The sequence below is a fragment of the Carcharodon carcharias genome, chromosome 31 (assembly GCF_017639515.1).
Source record: "Carcharodon carcharias isolate sCarCar2 chromosome 31, sCarCar2.pri, whole genome shotgun sequence".
Taxonomy (NCBI): domain Eukaryota; kingdom Metazoa; phylum Chordata; class Chondrichthyes; order Lamniformes; family Lamnidae; genus Carcharodon; species Carcharodon carcharias.
The window spans coordinates 28249755-28264139 of NC_054497.1; the positions used below are offsets into that span (position 1 = coordinate 28249755).

General features: G+C 42.1%; 1 protein-coding gene across 4 annotated transcripts in view; it reads left to right on the forward strand.

Moving 5' to 3' along the window:
- zc3h7bb (zinc finger CCCH-type containing 7Bb) overlaps positions 1 to 14385 on the forward strand; it is an 89796-nt gene that overhangs the window by 45943 nt on the left and 29468 nt on the right. For all 4 annotated transcript variants that reach the window (XM_041177889.1, XM_041177890.1, XM_041177888.1 and 1 more), the window contains 5 exons: positions 2089 to 2348; positions 4952 to 5198; positions 7180 to 7235; positions 12343 to 12508; positions 13344 to 13505. In XM_041177889.1, the coding sequence (XP_041033823.1) occupies positions 2089 to 2348; positions 4952 to 5198; positions 7180 to 7235; positions 12343 to 12508; positions 13344 to 13505 (891 nt within the window). The remainder of the gene's footprint in view (positions 1 to 2088; positions 2349 to 4951; positions 5199 to 7179; positions 7236 to 12342; positions 12509 to 13343; positions 13506 to 14385) is intronic.

Here is a 14385-nt window from a genome sequence, read left to right on the forward strand (position 1 = left end):
TGGGTCTGCTGCAGATGATGAGGGAACCAACAATAGGGAAAAACCTACTTAACTTCATCTTCACCAGTCTACCTATTGCAGATGCATCTGTCTATGACAGTATTGGTAGGAGTGACTACAGCACAATCCTTGTGGAGAAGGAGTCCCACCATCACATTGAGGATACCCTCCATCATGTTGTGTGCCACTACCACCATGCTAGATGGGATAGATTTCAAACAGATTTCTAGCAACTCAAATTGGGCATCCATGAGGCACTGTGGGCCATCAGTAGCAGCAGAATTGTACTCGGCTGCAATCGGTAACCTCATGGCCTGATATAACCCCCACCCTACCATTACCATCAAGCCAAGGGATCAATCCTGGTTCGATGAAGAGTGCAGGAGGGCATGCCAGGAGCAGCTCCAGGCAAACCTAAAAATGAGCTGTCAACCTGGTGAAGCTACAACACAGGACTACTTGCATGCCAAACAGCATAAGCAGCAAGTGATAGACAGGGCTAATCGATCCCACAATCAACAGATCAGATCCAAGCTCTGCAGTACTGCCACATCCAGTTATGAATAGTGTTGGACAATTAAACAACTGGAGGAGGAGGCTCCACAAATATCACCTTCCTCAGTACTGGGGGAGCCCAGCACATCAGTGCAAAAGGTAAGGTTGAAGCATTTGCAACTGTCTTCAGCCAGAAGTGCCGAGTAGATGATCTATCTCGACCTCCTCCTGAGGTTCCCAGCATCGCAGATGCCAGTCTTCAGCCAATATGATTCACTCCACATGATATCAAGAAACAGATGAAGGTGCTGAATATTGCAAAGGCAATGGACCCTGACAACATTCTGGCAATAGTACTGAGGGCTTGTGCTCCAGAACTTGCCGTGTCCCTAGCCGAGCTGTTCTAGTACAGCTACAACACTGGCGCTTGGCCTAAATAGCCAAGTGGTTATGGTACTGGGTTTGTAACCCAAGATCAAGAGTTCAAATCTCACAATGGCAAACTATGAAACAATGTAACTTCATCTGAAACAGATGGAAACGGGTTTGTGCTCGAAAGAGTTACAACACTTGCATCTACCCGATAATGTGGAAAATTGCCCAGGCTTGTCCTGTATACAAAAAGCAGGACAAATCCAACATGGCCGATTACCGCCCCATCATTCTGACTTGGAACTATATCACCATTCCTTGACTGTCTCGAGGTCAAAATCCCTGTGGGTGTTCCTATACCACATGGACAGCAGCGGTTCAAGAAGGTGGCTCACCATCACCTTCTCAAGGGCAATTAGGGCTGGGCAGTAAATGCAGATCTAGCCAGCGATGCCCTTGTGGGACCTTGCAGAGTGCAATGTCCCTGCAACCTTTCCCAGCATTACAACAGTAACTACATTTCAGAAGCACTCCTTTGGCTAGAAACTATTTTGGAATATCCTCAATGCGTTATATAAATGCAAGTTCTTTCTTTTCATATAACTATATTTATTCTGCATTCATTCAGTTTGATATCACTTTTTTCCTCAAACTCCTACAAAATGTAAAAGTACTTATCATTTAGGCTTTTGTCCTGATTTTTAATCATTTATATTCAGTTTATCGTTTTTATTTGGCTATAACATTACACTTTTCCCATCATATACTATGACCTATAACTTTTCCCGTTATATCCTGTATATCAATGTATTCTCAACTTCCCCCTATGAGCAATTCTATGGGAGATTGACTAGTATTCTATTAGAAATCTTGTGTAGGGTTCAAACTACTGTCCACAAACCTTATTTCATGTCAGCACACTTTTTGGTTGTACATGGATTTCTTTGAAGATGGCCACAGCTGCAACTACAACTGCTTACGGCCGGTATTTTGTTATGTCAACATGTCCCATTCAGTTTTGCTGTGTCAACTGTCATGGTGTAGTTGCAAACTCTGGCCACTAGATGGCTCTGTGGAGTGAATATCAGGAATCTTTGTCCTTACCTTTTATATTTTGAAAAGAACCTTATTTTTATCAACCAACGACGCCACAGGCAATTTACTGGTTACGTTTGTGATGTCCCTTTGTGTCATTGTCATGTTATTATTTCCACATTGCAGATTCATCTTTGGACCTTCCACGTATCCCTGTTCCAGCCACTATTCCTGCACCAGCCAGTGAAGTTTCAATTCCCATCACCTCAGTTTCTGTTAGTATCCAGCAATCACAGACAGAAACTTCTCTGCTGAAACCCCCTGTTGGTGATGGGGTCTCTCTCTCAGTGCCTGAAACTGCAGAGGAGTTTCCAGATGAGGAGATTATTGGAGAAGAACTAGACACATTGTTGGATTCTATAGGAGAGACAAATGACTTTCCAATGGTAAGGGGCATATAAAAATTATTTTTCCAGTGGCTGGCCTCATCCCCCTAAATATTCGAGGGGCATCCTAGGTTACCCTAGGGTTACATCAGGGAAATAAGCCATCCCTGATACTTGACACTTGCTGGGCAGTGTGTAAGTGGAAACGCCAAGAAAGGACAAGGTTTGTCTTTGTTGGCCGCCTGTACATGGTCCAAAAGCCAGCATCTCGTGCCATTATTCTCACATAATGGCCGGTTAGGATTTCACAGCGATCCTGTAATTGCAGCATAGATTCCCTGGGTTCAGAAAGTGAAGGGAGACAATTAATTGGGAGGGGAATTATAATCAATGCAAACTTGAAAGATTTAGGTACCAGTTAGTGGCTACAGTGTTCTAAGTAAATGTGGTTTCATGTATTCCCCACTAACCAAATGTGGCTAATTGCATTTCAAATTTATAACAAAAAAAATTAATAATAGACTAACATTGTGCATATATCAATATTCATTTACACACTGTATGGGTGGAAACCTCATTCTTCTGTGCAATTGTTGGTAAAATCTAAAGCAGATTTTTTGATTGTAAATGTGCTTTACCTCCTTCGTTGCTTAATAATAGTAGATAATTATTGAGTAAATAGTCAAAATCCATCTGACTGGGTGTAGCTAAAGTCCCTGGCATCCCTCTCAGGCCTGAACTTAAAAACAGAGAATGTTAAAAGTACGCAGGATGTCCAAGAGAAGAAACTAAGTTTAATATTTCAGGTGGGATTCTTCATGAAGGCTGTCACTGTTAGATGGCGAAAGCCATTTCTGTAGGATTGGTGTAAACTAAAGGGTTGTGTTTTTACCTGTGAGCAGGTATTGTTAGTCTCGTCGCCTGGAATAAATGGCAGCAAACTTTAGAGAGGGAGAAATTAAGATACAGCAGAGAGATCTGTATAAAGGCATCATAGCACCATATCCAAAAGCTCAACAGTGCCTATGCAACTAGTGACTGGAAACTGAAGAAAGTCAAACTTTATTTTTTAATTCAAGTGATTTTAAAAGTTGTTTGAAAGTTTTCTTGGTGAGAGCAGTAACATTGAGGAAGACAAATTTATGGTTACACCATGTAAAATTTTGCTCTGCAAAGGGCAGTTCTTACCTTAGAAGAGTTCTTTGGAAGAACTGATAGCCCCCAGTGTTTCGGGCAGTATACTCTGCCCATTGTCTGGAGGAAAATGTGTTTGTACCCCACCATTATTAACCTTGAGGTTAGGTTTGTGATAGAGCCTTAAAAGCTCAAAGGAAAGACTTGCAGTTATATGATTAATAGTTGATTTTAGGACTTGCGATATAAAGAATCGTGTCAGCATGGGATCAATGTTTGGACCATTGCTCTTGTCCTAAGTAATTGACACTGGGGAATGGAGGTACAACAACAAAATTTGACTTAAGGGAGGCATGGTAACAGCCGATTGCATTTGTATGGTGCCCTTTAACACTGGAACGATGATTCTCAGAAGTGAAGATATTAAGCGGGGTGACCAGAAGCTTGGTCAAAGAAGTAGGTTTGAAGACGTCAAGAGGTAGGGATGGAGGGGTTTATGAAGAACATTCCAGAGCAATGGACTGGGTAGCTGAAGGTACAGCTGCCAAAGTTGCCACAGAGCAAGGGGGTGATGCAAAGGAGGACACGGTCAGAGGAATGTAGAGCTTGGGGGGTGGGGGGCACTGGGGGGATTGAAAGACAAGAATTAGAATAGTGGAAATGGGGTTAGAGGTGAGTGCACATCAGGCTGGACTTGAGCAGAATAGAGAGGGCGGAGGAGCTGGGATCAGGGTTCCTGTGGGTCACACAAAACCTGGAAAAGTAATTGAATTTGTAAATGACTTTTAAGGCCCAAAGTCATTGAAAAGTCATGGAATTTTATAAAGACAGGGATGAGATTTTTCTTACTTTGGGTTGAATTCCAACCTTTTCCAATACTTCTCTGACATCGACTTCCCCCTCTCTGTAATTGTTTGCTTTGCTTCAGATGTCCGGAATTCAGTACAGGTAAATAGACTGGTGATCTCATTAGTACTTTTCGTGAACACAAAAATTCTACAAAAAAAGATAATCTTGTGAGAAATTGAGGTCCTTGGATAACTGGTGCACAATACAAAGCTCCAGTGCTTGTGTAAAGCTGCAAATACCAGAGTTCGTAATGTATTTGAAAGAAAGAAATGTCATGGAATATTTCAATTTGGTTATGGAAAAGTCATGGAATTTTATTTTAGTAAAGGTGCAGGAAGCCAGTGGGATGTATATCTGGAGGAGTTTGCAGAGGTTGGATGGGGTTTGTAAACTAGGACAAGGACTATGAACTTGAGAGTGAGGATCCAGTAGAGATAGGTGAGGAGGGGGTGTTCGAATAAGCTATTGGCTGTGGCTTCACAGAAAATGAATTCCTTTGAAATGCAGTGACTTGTTATCAAGGGTAAAACTCTCCCGCAGATTGTGGTTAACTTTAGCTTTTAGCGCCAGGCAAGAAACAGCTGTCTGTTTCACACCTGGCCTGACTTTATTTCCCACTGAGTTAACAAAAGTTAAAATCTTGTGCTGTATATGACAGGTGCCTTCTGCTTTATTTCCAGACGTCGGCAGGGACAGTTCCAACAAACCTGCCCAACGACGTGTCGAGGCTGCTTGCCGTCTTTCCCACTGGTGCCCCGGTCCTCCCGTCTGCTGTGAAGGGTAACGTTGGCACAAAGGTTTCACTCCCGTCAGCCTATCCCATGCTTCCTGTCCAGAAGATGGACACCCTGGACAGCATCGGTCCGAACACAATTGTAAATAGTTTAGATTCCTTGGACCTGCTCCCTGGAACGGAATCTCGACCTGGTAAGGGATAACTGGTGAAGGATTCATTCTTAACCCATTTGCATCTGCATAATCAACTTGCCTGCGTGTTTTGGGGAAGAAAAGCTTCTACCTATCGAGTGACTTTTGAATTAAAATAAAAGCAGTCAGTTAATTATAATTGAATTATACTGTCTACAGTTTTGAGCATCCCACCTGAGAAAGGGTGTATTGACTGTAGATGGAATGTAGCGCAGATTCACCAGAATATTATCAGGGCTCTAAGAGTTAAATTATGAGGAGATATTGCATAGACTAGGCTGGTATTCCCTGGAATATAGGAGGCGAAGGGATTTGATTGACGTTTTTAGGATTTTGAAAGAAGTTGATAGGGTAGGGATAGAGAGAGAGAAAAATTTCACTGGTGGTGGGGGAGTCTAGCAGACAGCCTTATCTGAACCAGGCCATTCAGGAGGGAAGTTAAGATACACTTCTCCACACGTACGGAACTTGCATTAGATGCTGGTTCAATTAATTGTTTTAGATCAAAGATAAACGGATTTTTGCTAGACAACTCTACAGAGCCAAGGCATATGGATGGAGTTGAATCCAAATGAACCATGATCTAATTGATCATAACATCATGAAAAATAGGAGCCAGTGTAGGCCATTGGGCCTTTTGAACATGCTCTTCTATTCCACATAATCATGGTTTATCTGATTGTGGCATTAACTCCATTTTCTCTCCCATAACCCTTGGCTCCCTTGTTAATCAAAAATCTGTCTAATTCAGCCTTGAATATTAAATGACCCAGCCTCCACTGCTCTCTGTGGAAGAGAATTTCACAGACTAACAACCCTCAGAGAAGAAATTTTTCCTCATGTCCAACTTAAATAGGAGCCCCTTATTTTGAAACAGCGCACCCTTGTTCTACATTCCGGGGGAAACATCCTCTCAGCATCTACCCTGTCAAGCCTCTGCAGAATATTATATGTTTCAGTGAGATCACTTCTCATTCTTCTAAACTCCAGTGTGTAAAGGCCCAACCTGCTCAACCTTTCCTCATAAAATAATCCCTTCCACCCCATAATCCCTTCATTCCCAGGTATCAACTCAGTGAACCTTCTTAACTGTTTCCAATGCAAGTATATCCTTCCTTAAGTAAGGAGACCAAAACTCTACACAGTACTCCAGGTGCAGTCTCACCAATGTCATTTCAGTGGCATAGCAGACTCAAGGGGCTGACCTGCTCCTGTTCCTGTCCTAAATTTCTAACTAGAATTACCAGGCTGCATATTCAGGCTGTTTTTTAGTCTTCATTTCTGTCTGGGGTGAGAAGAAGCTGGGAACCTCAAGTCAGGTTTTAGTCCGTGTTCTAACTTTAGGAATTGCATTGAGCAGCTGTGAGTGCTGTGGTTTCAGCCACGCTGTGGTTGCTTCTTTCATTGGCAAGGTTGAGATCACAAAATCAGCAGGTGAGGAATTCAGGCCCAAAGCTAACCCGCCAACACTCAGCCGGTACAGCTTGACAAACATCCATGATGTGGGAGAAGCCAGTCACACAGCTACTCAGCCGTAACTTCGGTGGGCAATCAATGTCTTCAGCACTGCTTCCACGCAGAACCATCAGACTATTGGGAAGGACTGAACAGGCTGAGGCCCTTGTGTCTAGTAAAGAGGGGCAACCTGATGGAGTGGTCTTTACCCAGGGAGTTGTGAGAATGTGAACGTCACTCCCACAATGAGTAGTTGAGATGAATATCATCCATGCATTTAATGCAAAGTTAGATAAAACACATGAGGATGGAAGGAATAGAAGGATAGGCGCACACAGGGTTGGGAGGGGACTTTTATGGGACATGACTGGCATGGATCTGTTGGCTGAGTATCCTGTTCATGCTGTAATATATATGTAATTGTTTTTGGCTGGAGGAAAAGGGAATGAGTCTCTATCACTTAGTTTTAAAAAGGCACCTGCTAATAACAAGAGTAATAAAGATGATTTTTATTATGCTTCTCTAGCTTCGAGACCTATGACACCAAACAGCAATCAAAGCACATCGAGCAGTTTTGCATTGGTAAGTCTAAAGCCTTCGCCTACACGCTTCTTATTGCAATTAGATTAAGATTTGGCACTTTGATCTATTGAACCTCATACTCTTTATCGAATTATTCTCCGCATGCTTCGCATTTTATTCTGCACCAGTCACCTCCTGTCCTGTTCCTGAAGCGCTGTGACCTTGGCCCAAGTGTTCATGTGCCTGGTCTTTGATAGAGAGGGCCAGTATTTACAGCCATGCTGTACCACATCTCATCAATTCAGTCTGCTTTCCAGTAAAAGGCCAAAGTATGTGGAATAGTAATCCAGAGTCCTGAATTAATCATTCTGAAACATGAGTTACATTGGATTATAATGAGGAATCATTGACCTGAAACATTAACTCTCCACAAATGCAACCAGACATGCTGAGTATTTCCAGCATTTTCTGTTTTTATTTCAGTTTTCCAAAATCTGCTGTATTTTGCTTTTGCATTGTATTTTTTTGGGGGATGTCTGATTGATCTGATGCAGAATGAACAAAAATGAGATGTTGTCAAATCATTTAGAGTGACCATGCCTGATTGACCACTGGGAAAAGTAAACTTTAAATTAGTTGTAAGTTTATCAATATTTATGAAGCAACTGTGTGCAGAATCGGCACATCCCAATGGGATATAAAGGCCTCCTAAGAACATAAAAGTAGGAGCAGGAGAAAACTGTACAGCCCCTTGAGCCTGATCAGCTATTTAATATCATCATGGCTAATCTTGGGCTTCACCTCCATTTTCTCACCTGCTCCCCATGGCTGGGATTTTCCGGCCCCATTGCGGGTGGGACCCGCTGTGGGTGAGGCGGCTCCCCAGCCAGAAGTCCATTGACTTGCGGCTGGACCAAAAATCTGTCTACCCCACTCTTTAATATATTCAATGACGGAGCGCCTACAACCCTCAGGGGTAGAAAATTCCTAAGATTCACAACCCTTTCAGTGAAGGAATTTCTCCTCATCTCAGTCCAAAATTATCGGCCTCTTATCTTGAAACTATGCCTCCTTGTTCCAGATTCCCCAGCCAGGGGAAACAACGTCTCGGTATCTACCCTGTCAAGCCCCTTCATAATCTTGAACGTTTCAATGCGATTATAATATTCTTGGTTTTGTTGTGCTAACACAGAATATTTACACAGTCTGTTGAGGTAAGGAAAATACTAATTTTATTAAGAAACCTCTTCCTGTGGCTCCACCTGGCCATGAGGGCTACAAGAGAGAGCAAGATTATGATACATAGCACCACATCCTATGATGATCTATACTATGTCTCATTAGCATATCACACAGTTAGAATTAACTCCTTATACTACAGAGAGCACATCTCCTTCTTCTAAACTCCAGAGAATATAGACACAAATTACTCAGCCTCTCTTCGTATGACAACCATCTATCCAAGGGGCCACTCTAGTGAACCTTTGCTGTACTGCCGCCAATACAGTATGGAGATATGGAGACCAAAACTGTGCACGGTATTCCAGGTGTGACCTCACCAAAGCCCTGTACAATCATAGCAAGACTTCTTTATTCTTGTGCTCCAATCCACTTGTAATAAAGGCCAACATGCTATTTGTTTTCCCAATTGCCTGCTGTACTTGCATTCTAAATTTCTGTGTTCCTCATACGAGTATACCCAAGTCTCTGAACGTCAACATTTACCAAGTTTCAGGCCTTTTTAAAAAAATATTCTTGTTATGGACAAGAGAGAGGGGCAAAACTCAACTCCTTTATTTCTCTCATTGTCTGTCTGTAAGCAGAAGTGTTCTTTGTTTTAAAAAATAGGCTGTCGCACTTATTCCAAAAGCCCGTTCTTTTAAAGTGATTCACAGTAAACTCTCTTAGGATTAAATTGGAAGTTTAGTTTATTCACATATTCAAACCTCAGGGTGATGAACGCAACTTCACACACACGCACACAAACATGCGTGCGCGCACACACACACATACACACGCACACACACACGTAAACATACGCATATACAATAAGAGGATAGGAAAGAGGGGCTTTACAACTTTGAATAACTTAACAGTAAAAAGAGCCACAGAAATAGATATCAGTTTACATGATTGCCAGAGTCTAGAAAGTCCAAATCCAGACGGGTTTCCTTATGGAGAAGTTCCAGTTCAGGCAGGTTCCTGGCTGAAAGCAGAAGTGCAGAATTCCTTTAAAGGTGATGGCAACACAGTGAGATGAGGTTGATATTCAGAGACTTTGTTGCTTGGCAGGCGGTGTCCAGTGGCTTCCAGAAGAACAGGCTTTAAGGGGTCTTGATGCAGGCTGTTGTTAGATGTTTGCAGATTGGACATAAATCAGCAGACAGCCCCTGCTGAGTTCTCAATTATATGTAGAGATTTCAAAATGGTCACTCAAGTCATGTGATCTCCTTCCTCCACAACGATTTCATAAAGGGATGTTTCTCTGGTGTGTGGTTCTGGCTTTTGTTTGTTGATTGATAATGTCCCAACCATTAGCCTTGGAAAGTGTCATTATATATACTGATGCCCCTGTTCTGGGTAGCTGTTGCCTTGGTAGACTCTTGGACTCCGCTACAGGGGTAAGCTTATAAAGATGCAAATGACGTCAATTTCCTTTCAATAGCTCCATTTTTAAATGGACCTTGACAATCCCAGGTGTAAGATTCCATGGGCAACATGTCAGGGCATGTCTCCAGTACAATCCATATAATACCTTGGTGGTCACCTTCTTGTTCCAGACATCAGGTGACTTGTGCCAGCCATCTTTTGGTTGAGCAAATTTCTTTTTTTAAAGAGGCAAAAATGAATAATGTTGGATTTTCAGAATTTATGATTTCTTTCATGTCTTAGGGACATGTCAATTCTGTTGTCCTATTATTATGACCAAAGTGAATAACCTCACACTTCCCCAAATTATACTTAATCTGCCACCGTGTCAGCACTCACTTAATTTTTGCAGCATCTTTATGTCCTCCTCACACCTTGCATTCCCACCTAGCTTTGTATTATCAGCTAACTTAGATACATTACACTCTGTTTCTTTGTCTAAGTCATTAGAATAGATTGTAAATAGCTGAGGCCCCAGCATTGAGCTTTGCGGCTCTCCGCTAGTCACAGCCTGCCAACTTGAAAATGCCCCATTTATCCCTACTCTCTGCTCCCCATCCATTAACCAGTCTATCCATGCTAATATATCACTCCCAATTCTATGCGTCTTATGCCTTTTTGTGTTATATCTTATGGAATGCCTTTTGGAAATCCAAGTGTACTACATCCCTTTATCTACCCTACTAGTTAATTCCTTGAAAATCTTTAATAAATTTGTTAAACAGGATTTCCCTTTTAATAAAACCACATTCTAATCATACCATGCTTTTCTAAGTGCATTGTTAAGATTTGCTGAATAATAGATTCCAGCACTTTCCTGATGACAGATGTCAAGCTAACTGGCTTGTAGTTCCCTGTTTTCTGTCTCTTGAATGCTGGTGTTACATTTGCTAGCTTTCAATTTGCTGGAACCGTTCCAGAATCTATGGAATTTCGGAAAATCACAGTCAGTGCATCCACTATCTCTGCAGCTATCTTTTTTTTAAGAATCCCAGGATGTAGGCCATTCGCTGAATTTTAATCCAGTTTCTCCAGTACTTTTATCTGCTGATATTAATTACCTTAATTTCCTCATTTTTTTTTACCTCCTAGGTTACCCTCTATTCCTGGTATGTAACTTGCGTCTTCTACTGCATAGTCACAAAATATTTGTTCAATGTCTCTACCGTTTCCTCATTCCCCATGATAAATTATCCTGTCTCTGCTTATATGGGACCAATGTTTATTTTAGCTACTCTCTTCGTTTTTATGTATTTATAAAAGCTCTTACAGTCTATTTTATATTCCTGGCTAGTTTGCTCTCATATTCTATTTTATTTTCCCCTTTGAACAAACTTTTTGATGGCCCGTTGCTGGTTTCTAAAACACTCCCAATCCCCAGACTTGTTACTATTCTTTGCAGCATTATAAGCATCATATTTTAATCTAATACGATCCTCAACCTCTTTAGTAAGCCACAGATGGATCTTTCTCATTGAGTGTTTGTTTTTTAATCAAATGTATTTTTGTTGAACATTTCAAATTGTTTCTTTAAATATTTCCCACTGTTATACCTTTTAGTCTATTTATGTCATCAACCTTAGCCAGCTCTCCTCTCGTACCTATGTAATTGGCTTTGTTTAAGATTTTTTTTTGTGATTGGAGTATGTTTTCAAACTTAATGTGGAATTCAGTTATATTATGGTCACTATTTCCCAGTGGATCTGTTACTGTGACATTACTAATTAACCTGCCTTATTGAGCAATACTAGATCTAAAATAGCTTTATCCCTAGTTGGTTCCAAAACATTTTGCTCCAGGCAGGAAACTGTCACAAAATCATTCTACAAACTCATCTTCCAGACCACCTTTGTCAATTTGATTGTTCCAATCTATATGAAGATGAAAGACCCCCACAACTATTACACTGATTTTGTTATGAGCTCCAATCTTGTTGTTTAATGCTCTGTCCAATGGTATAACTACTTTTAGGGGTTAAGGCAGTGGTTGAGTTGGTGAAATTGTTACTGCAACTGACTTCAGCTAACCCAGCACAGATTGGGAATCTAACTGCATCTTCTGGTCTGGTCGGCATTGTAAGATACTGCCTTAACCCCTAACAGTAGTTGGACATAGCATTAAACAAGAAATCATTGGAGCTTGTAACAAAGGCAGTGGAATAGTTGGAGGTGCTGTATCTGGCCTGTGCTACAGCAGTACAAATAAGCCAAGAGTTCCACTCTGATCCCAATCCAGCAATTCCCTGGTAGAATTAATTCTTACGTGATGTCAGGTTCAGAAATACCTGCGATGCTTTCCACAGTTAAATAGTCTGCTGACCTGATTGTCAAAGCTCACTTACGAGTGTGTGAACTATTGGAGGACAGCAGGCATCCACAGAAATGTAGCCATGATGGAGACAACACCCAGAGGATAGGATGGTAGATAGTTGACAATGGGATTTTCAATATGTTTATCCGTCAAGTAAGACGATCCAGTTCTTTCCTTGACCGCCATCCCCTCTTCCTTTTTATGGCAGGGTAAGCAATCCAACAGCCTGTCCTGTTTGAGCAATTCCTCAACATTTCTTGGAATGGTGAGAGGAGATGGTGGATCATTCCTGTCGCCATCAACACTGACGAAGAACCCACTCAGCGACACGCATGACCTGCGCCAGGCTTGCCTCAACTGCTTCATTAAAACAGGTAAAGGGACCACTGCACCTAGCAATCCAGATAGCTGCCACTCCTCATAGCTTCTGCACCCAACGCTGTGAGCTTCCCTCCAGGGATTGTATAATGTGAGCAGGGTTCACCATTTCAGCTAAGCAGCTGTCATTTCTCTGGCAGATTTGAGTGTCCGCCACTCCTCAGAATGGAAGTAAAGCCTCAGTCACGATGGGGAGGTTTAAGAGGTCAATGTGAATGTGTGTTTGGTAGGACTGTCAAGCCTTTGATAGCATTACATCTTTTGCTGGGAAGATGACCTTTTTCTTGGTAGGACACTGAGAGGAGATGTTATAATGCAAGAGGACGAAACTTCAGATTACTATGCCACAGAGTGATAAGGTGTGAGTTTCATTGAACCTTTCTATTTGACACTGGTTCTACCCCAAGGCTAGGCAGCTTCCTCAGACTGGAAGGAGGGAGGGCTGTATTGCCTTCGATGATTCTCGTGCATTCTCTTATGATTGTTAGAGAGCAGTATTAACTGAGAAATGTCCCAATCCCCATCTGGGAACGGCGGGTGACTGGAGGGAGGTGGCCTGGTTTAAGTCAGCTGATCTCAGCCAGGTAAGGCTTTATTGGCCTGGTGGGCTAGAAGAATCTACCCCCCCCCCCCCAAGGAGAGGACAAAGTCAACAGAACGAAAGCAGCAAGGGTATTAAAATTGAACGAATCAATCACCTAGAAAGTGGAGCATGGGGGAAGCCAGGAGTCAACCCACTTAAAACCGTTTGCGTATTCCAGTTTCTCTGCCTTAACCCATCAACCTAATTTGCCTCTTAAGTTTTTCTCCCCTTGTGTTTTGTTGTTTCAGGAGTTAAAGCATTGGATTATAATTATAACCCTGACCTGGATCATAAATGTAAAAAAGATCTATTGATTGGAAGACTGAAGTGTTCGACAGACACACGGTGGAAGAAAATCAGGCCTCGGCCTACCAGGAATAATTACGGGGGACCTTACTACATATGTAAAGGTAAGGAGGTGTATGGTGCATGTAACATAATACCACTTGTGTTGGAGGCTAAAATAAGGGGTCATAAATATGTGATAGTTCAGGAAAAAAATTTTTATCCAGAGAATGTTTAGCATGTAGAACTCACTACCACAAGGAGTGGTTGTGGCAAATAGTATAGATGCATTTAAGGGAAAGCTAAATAAACACGAGGCTGAAAGTTCCCCCGGGGGATATGCAGGTACAGAGATTCCCGAAGACTTCCAGCTGTTAAACTAGCATTACAGGTTGGCTGTCCGTTGCAGGAACTCCCCAATTTCTATTATTCTATTGAGGGCACTGGCCCATAAACATTTTTAGTCTTGCTGCTAGTTGGAAATCTACTGCTGTATAGAGAAACTCAGATTGGGGCTTGGCTGATCAGGACTCTGGTGTTAAATTGGCTGTTAGGGCAAAGTTTCAGCTGTGGCTCAGTGGGTAGAACTCTCGCCTGTAAGTCACAAGGCTATAAGTTCAAGTCCCACAAAATCTAGGTTGTGGGGCGATGGTGGCACAGTGGTATTGTCACTGAACTAGTAATCCAGAGGCCTAGGCTAATGCTCTGGTGGCAAGGGTTCAAATCCCACCACGAAAGATGGCAGAATTTAAACTCACTGAATAAATCTGGAATTGAAAGCTAGTCTCAGTACTGGTGGCCGTGAAACTATCATCGATTGTCGTAAAACCCCAACTGGTTCATTCATGTACTTTAGGTCTGACCTAATGTGTCTCCAGACCCACAGCAATGTCCACATCCCATGAAAGACTTTTTTTTAAAAAAGTCTCCCAACGCTGGTTTGTTGGAGGTGCTGTCTTTCAGATCAAAGGCCCCGTTTGCCTGCTTGAGAGGACACAAAAGAAG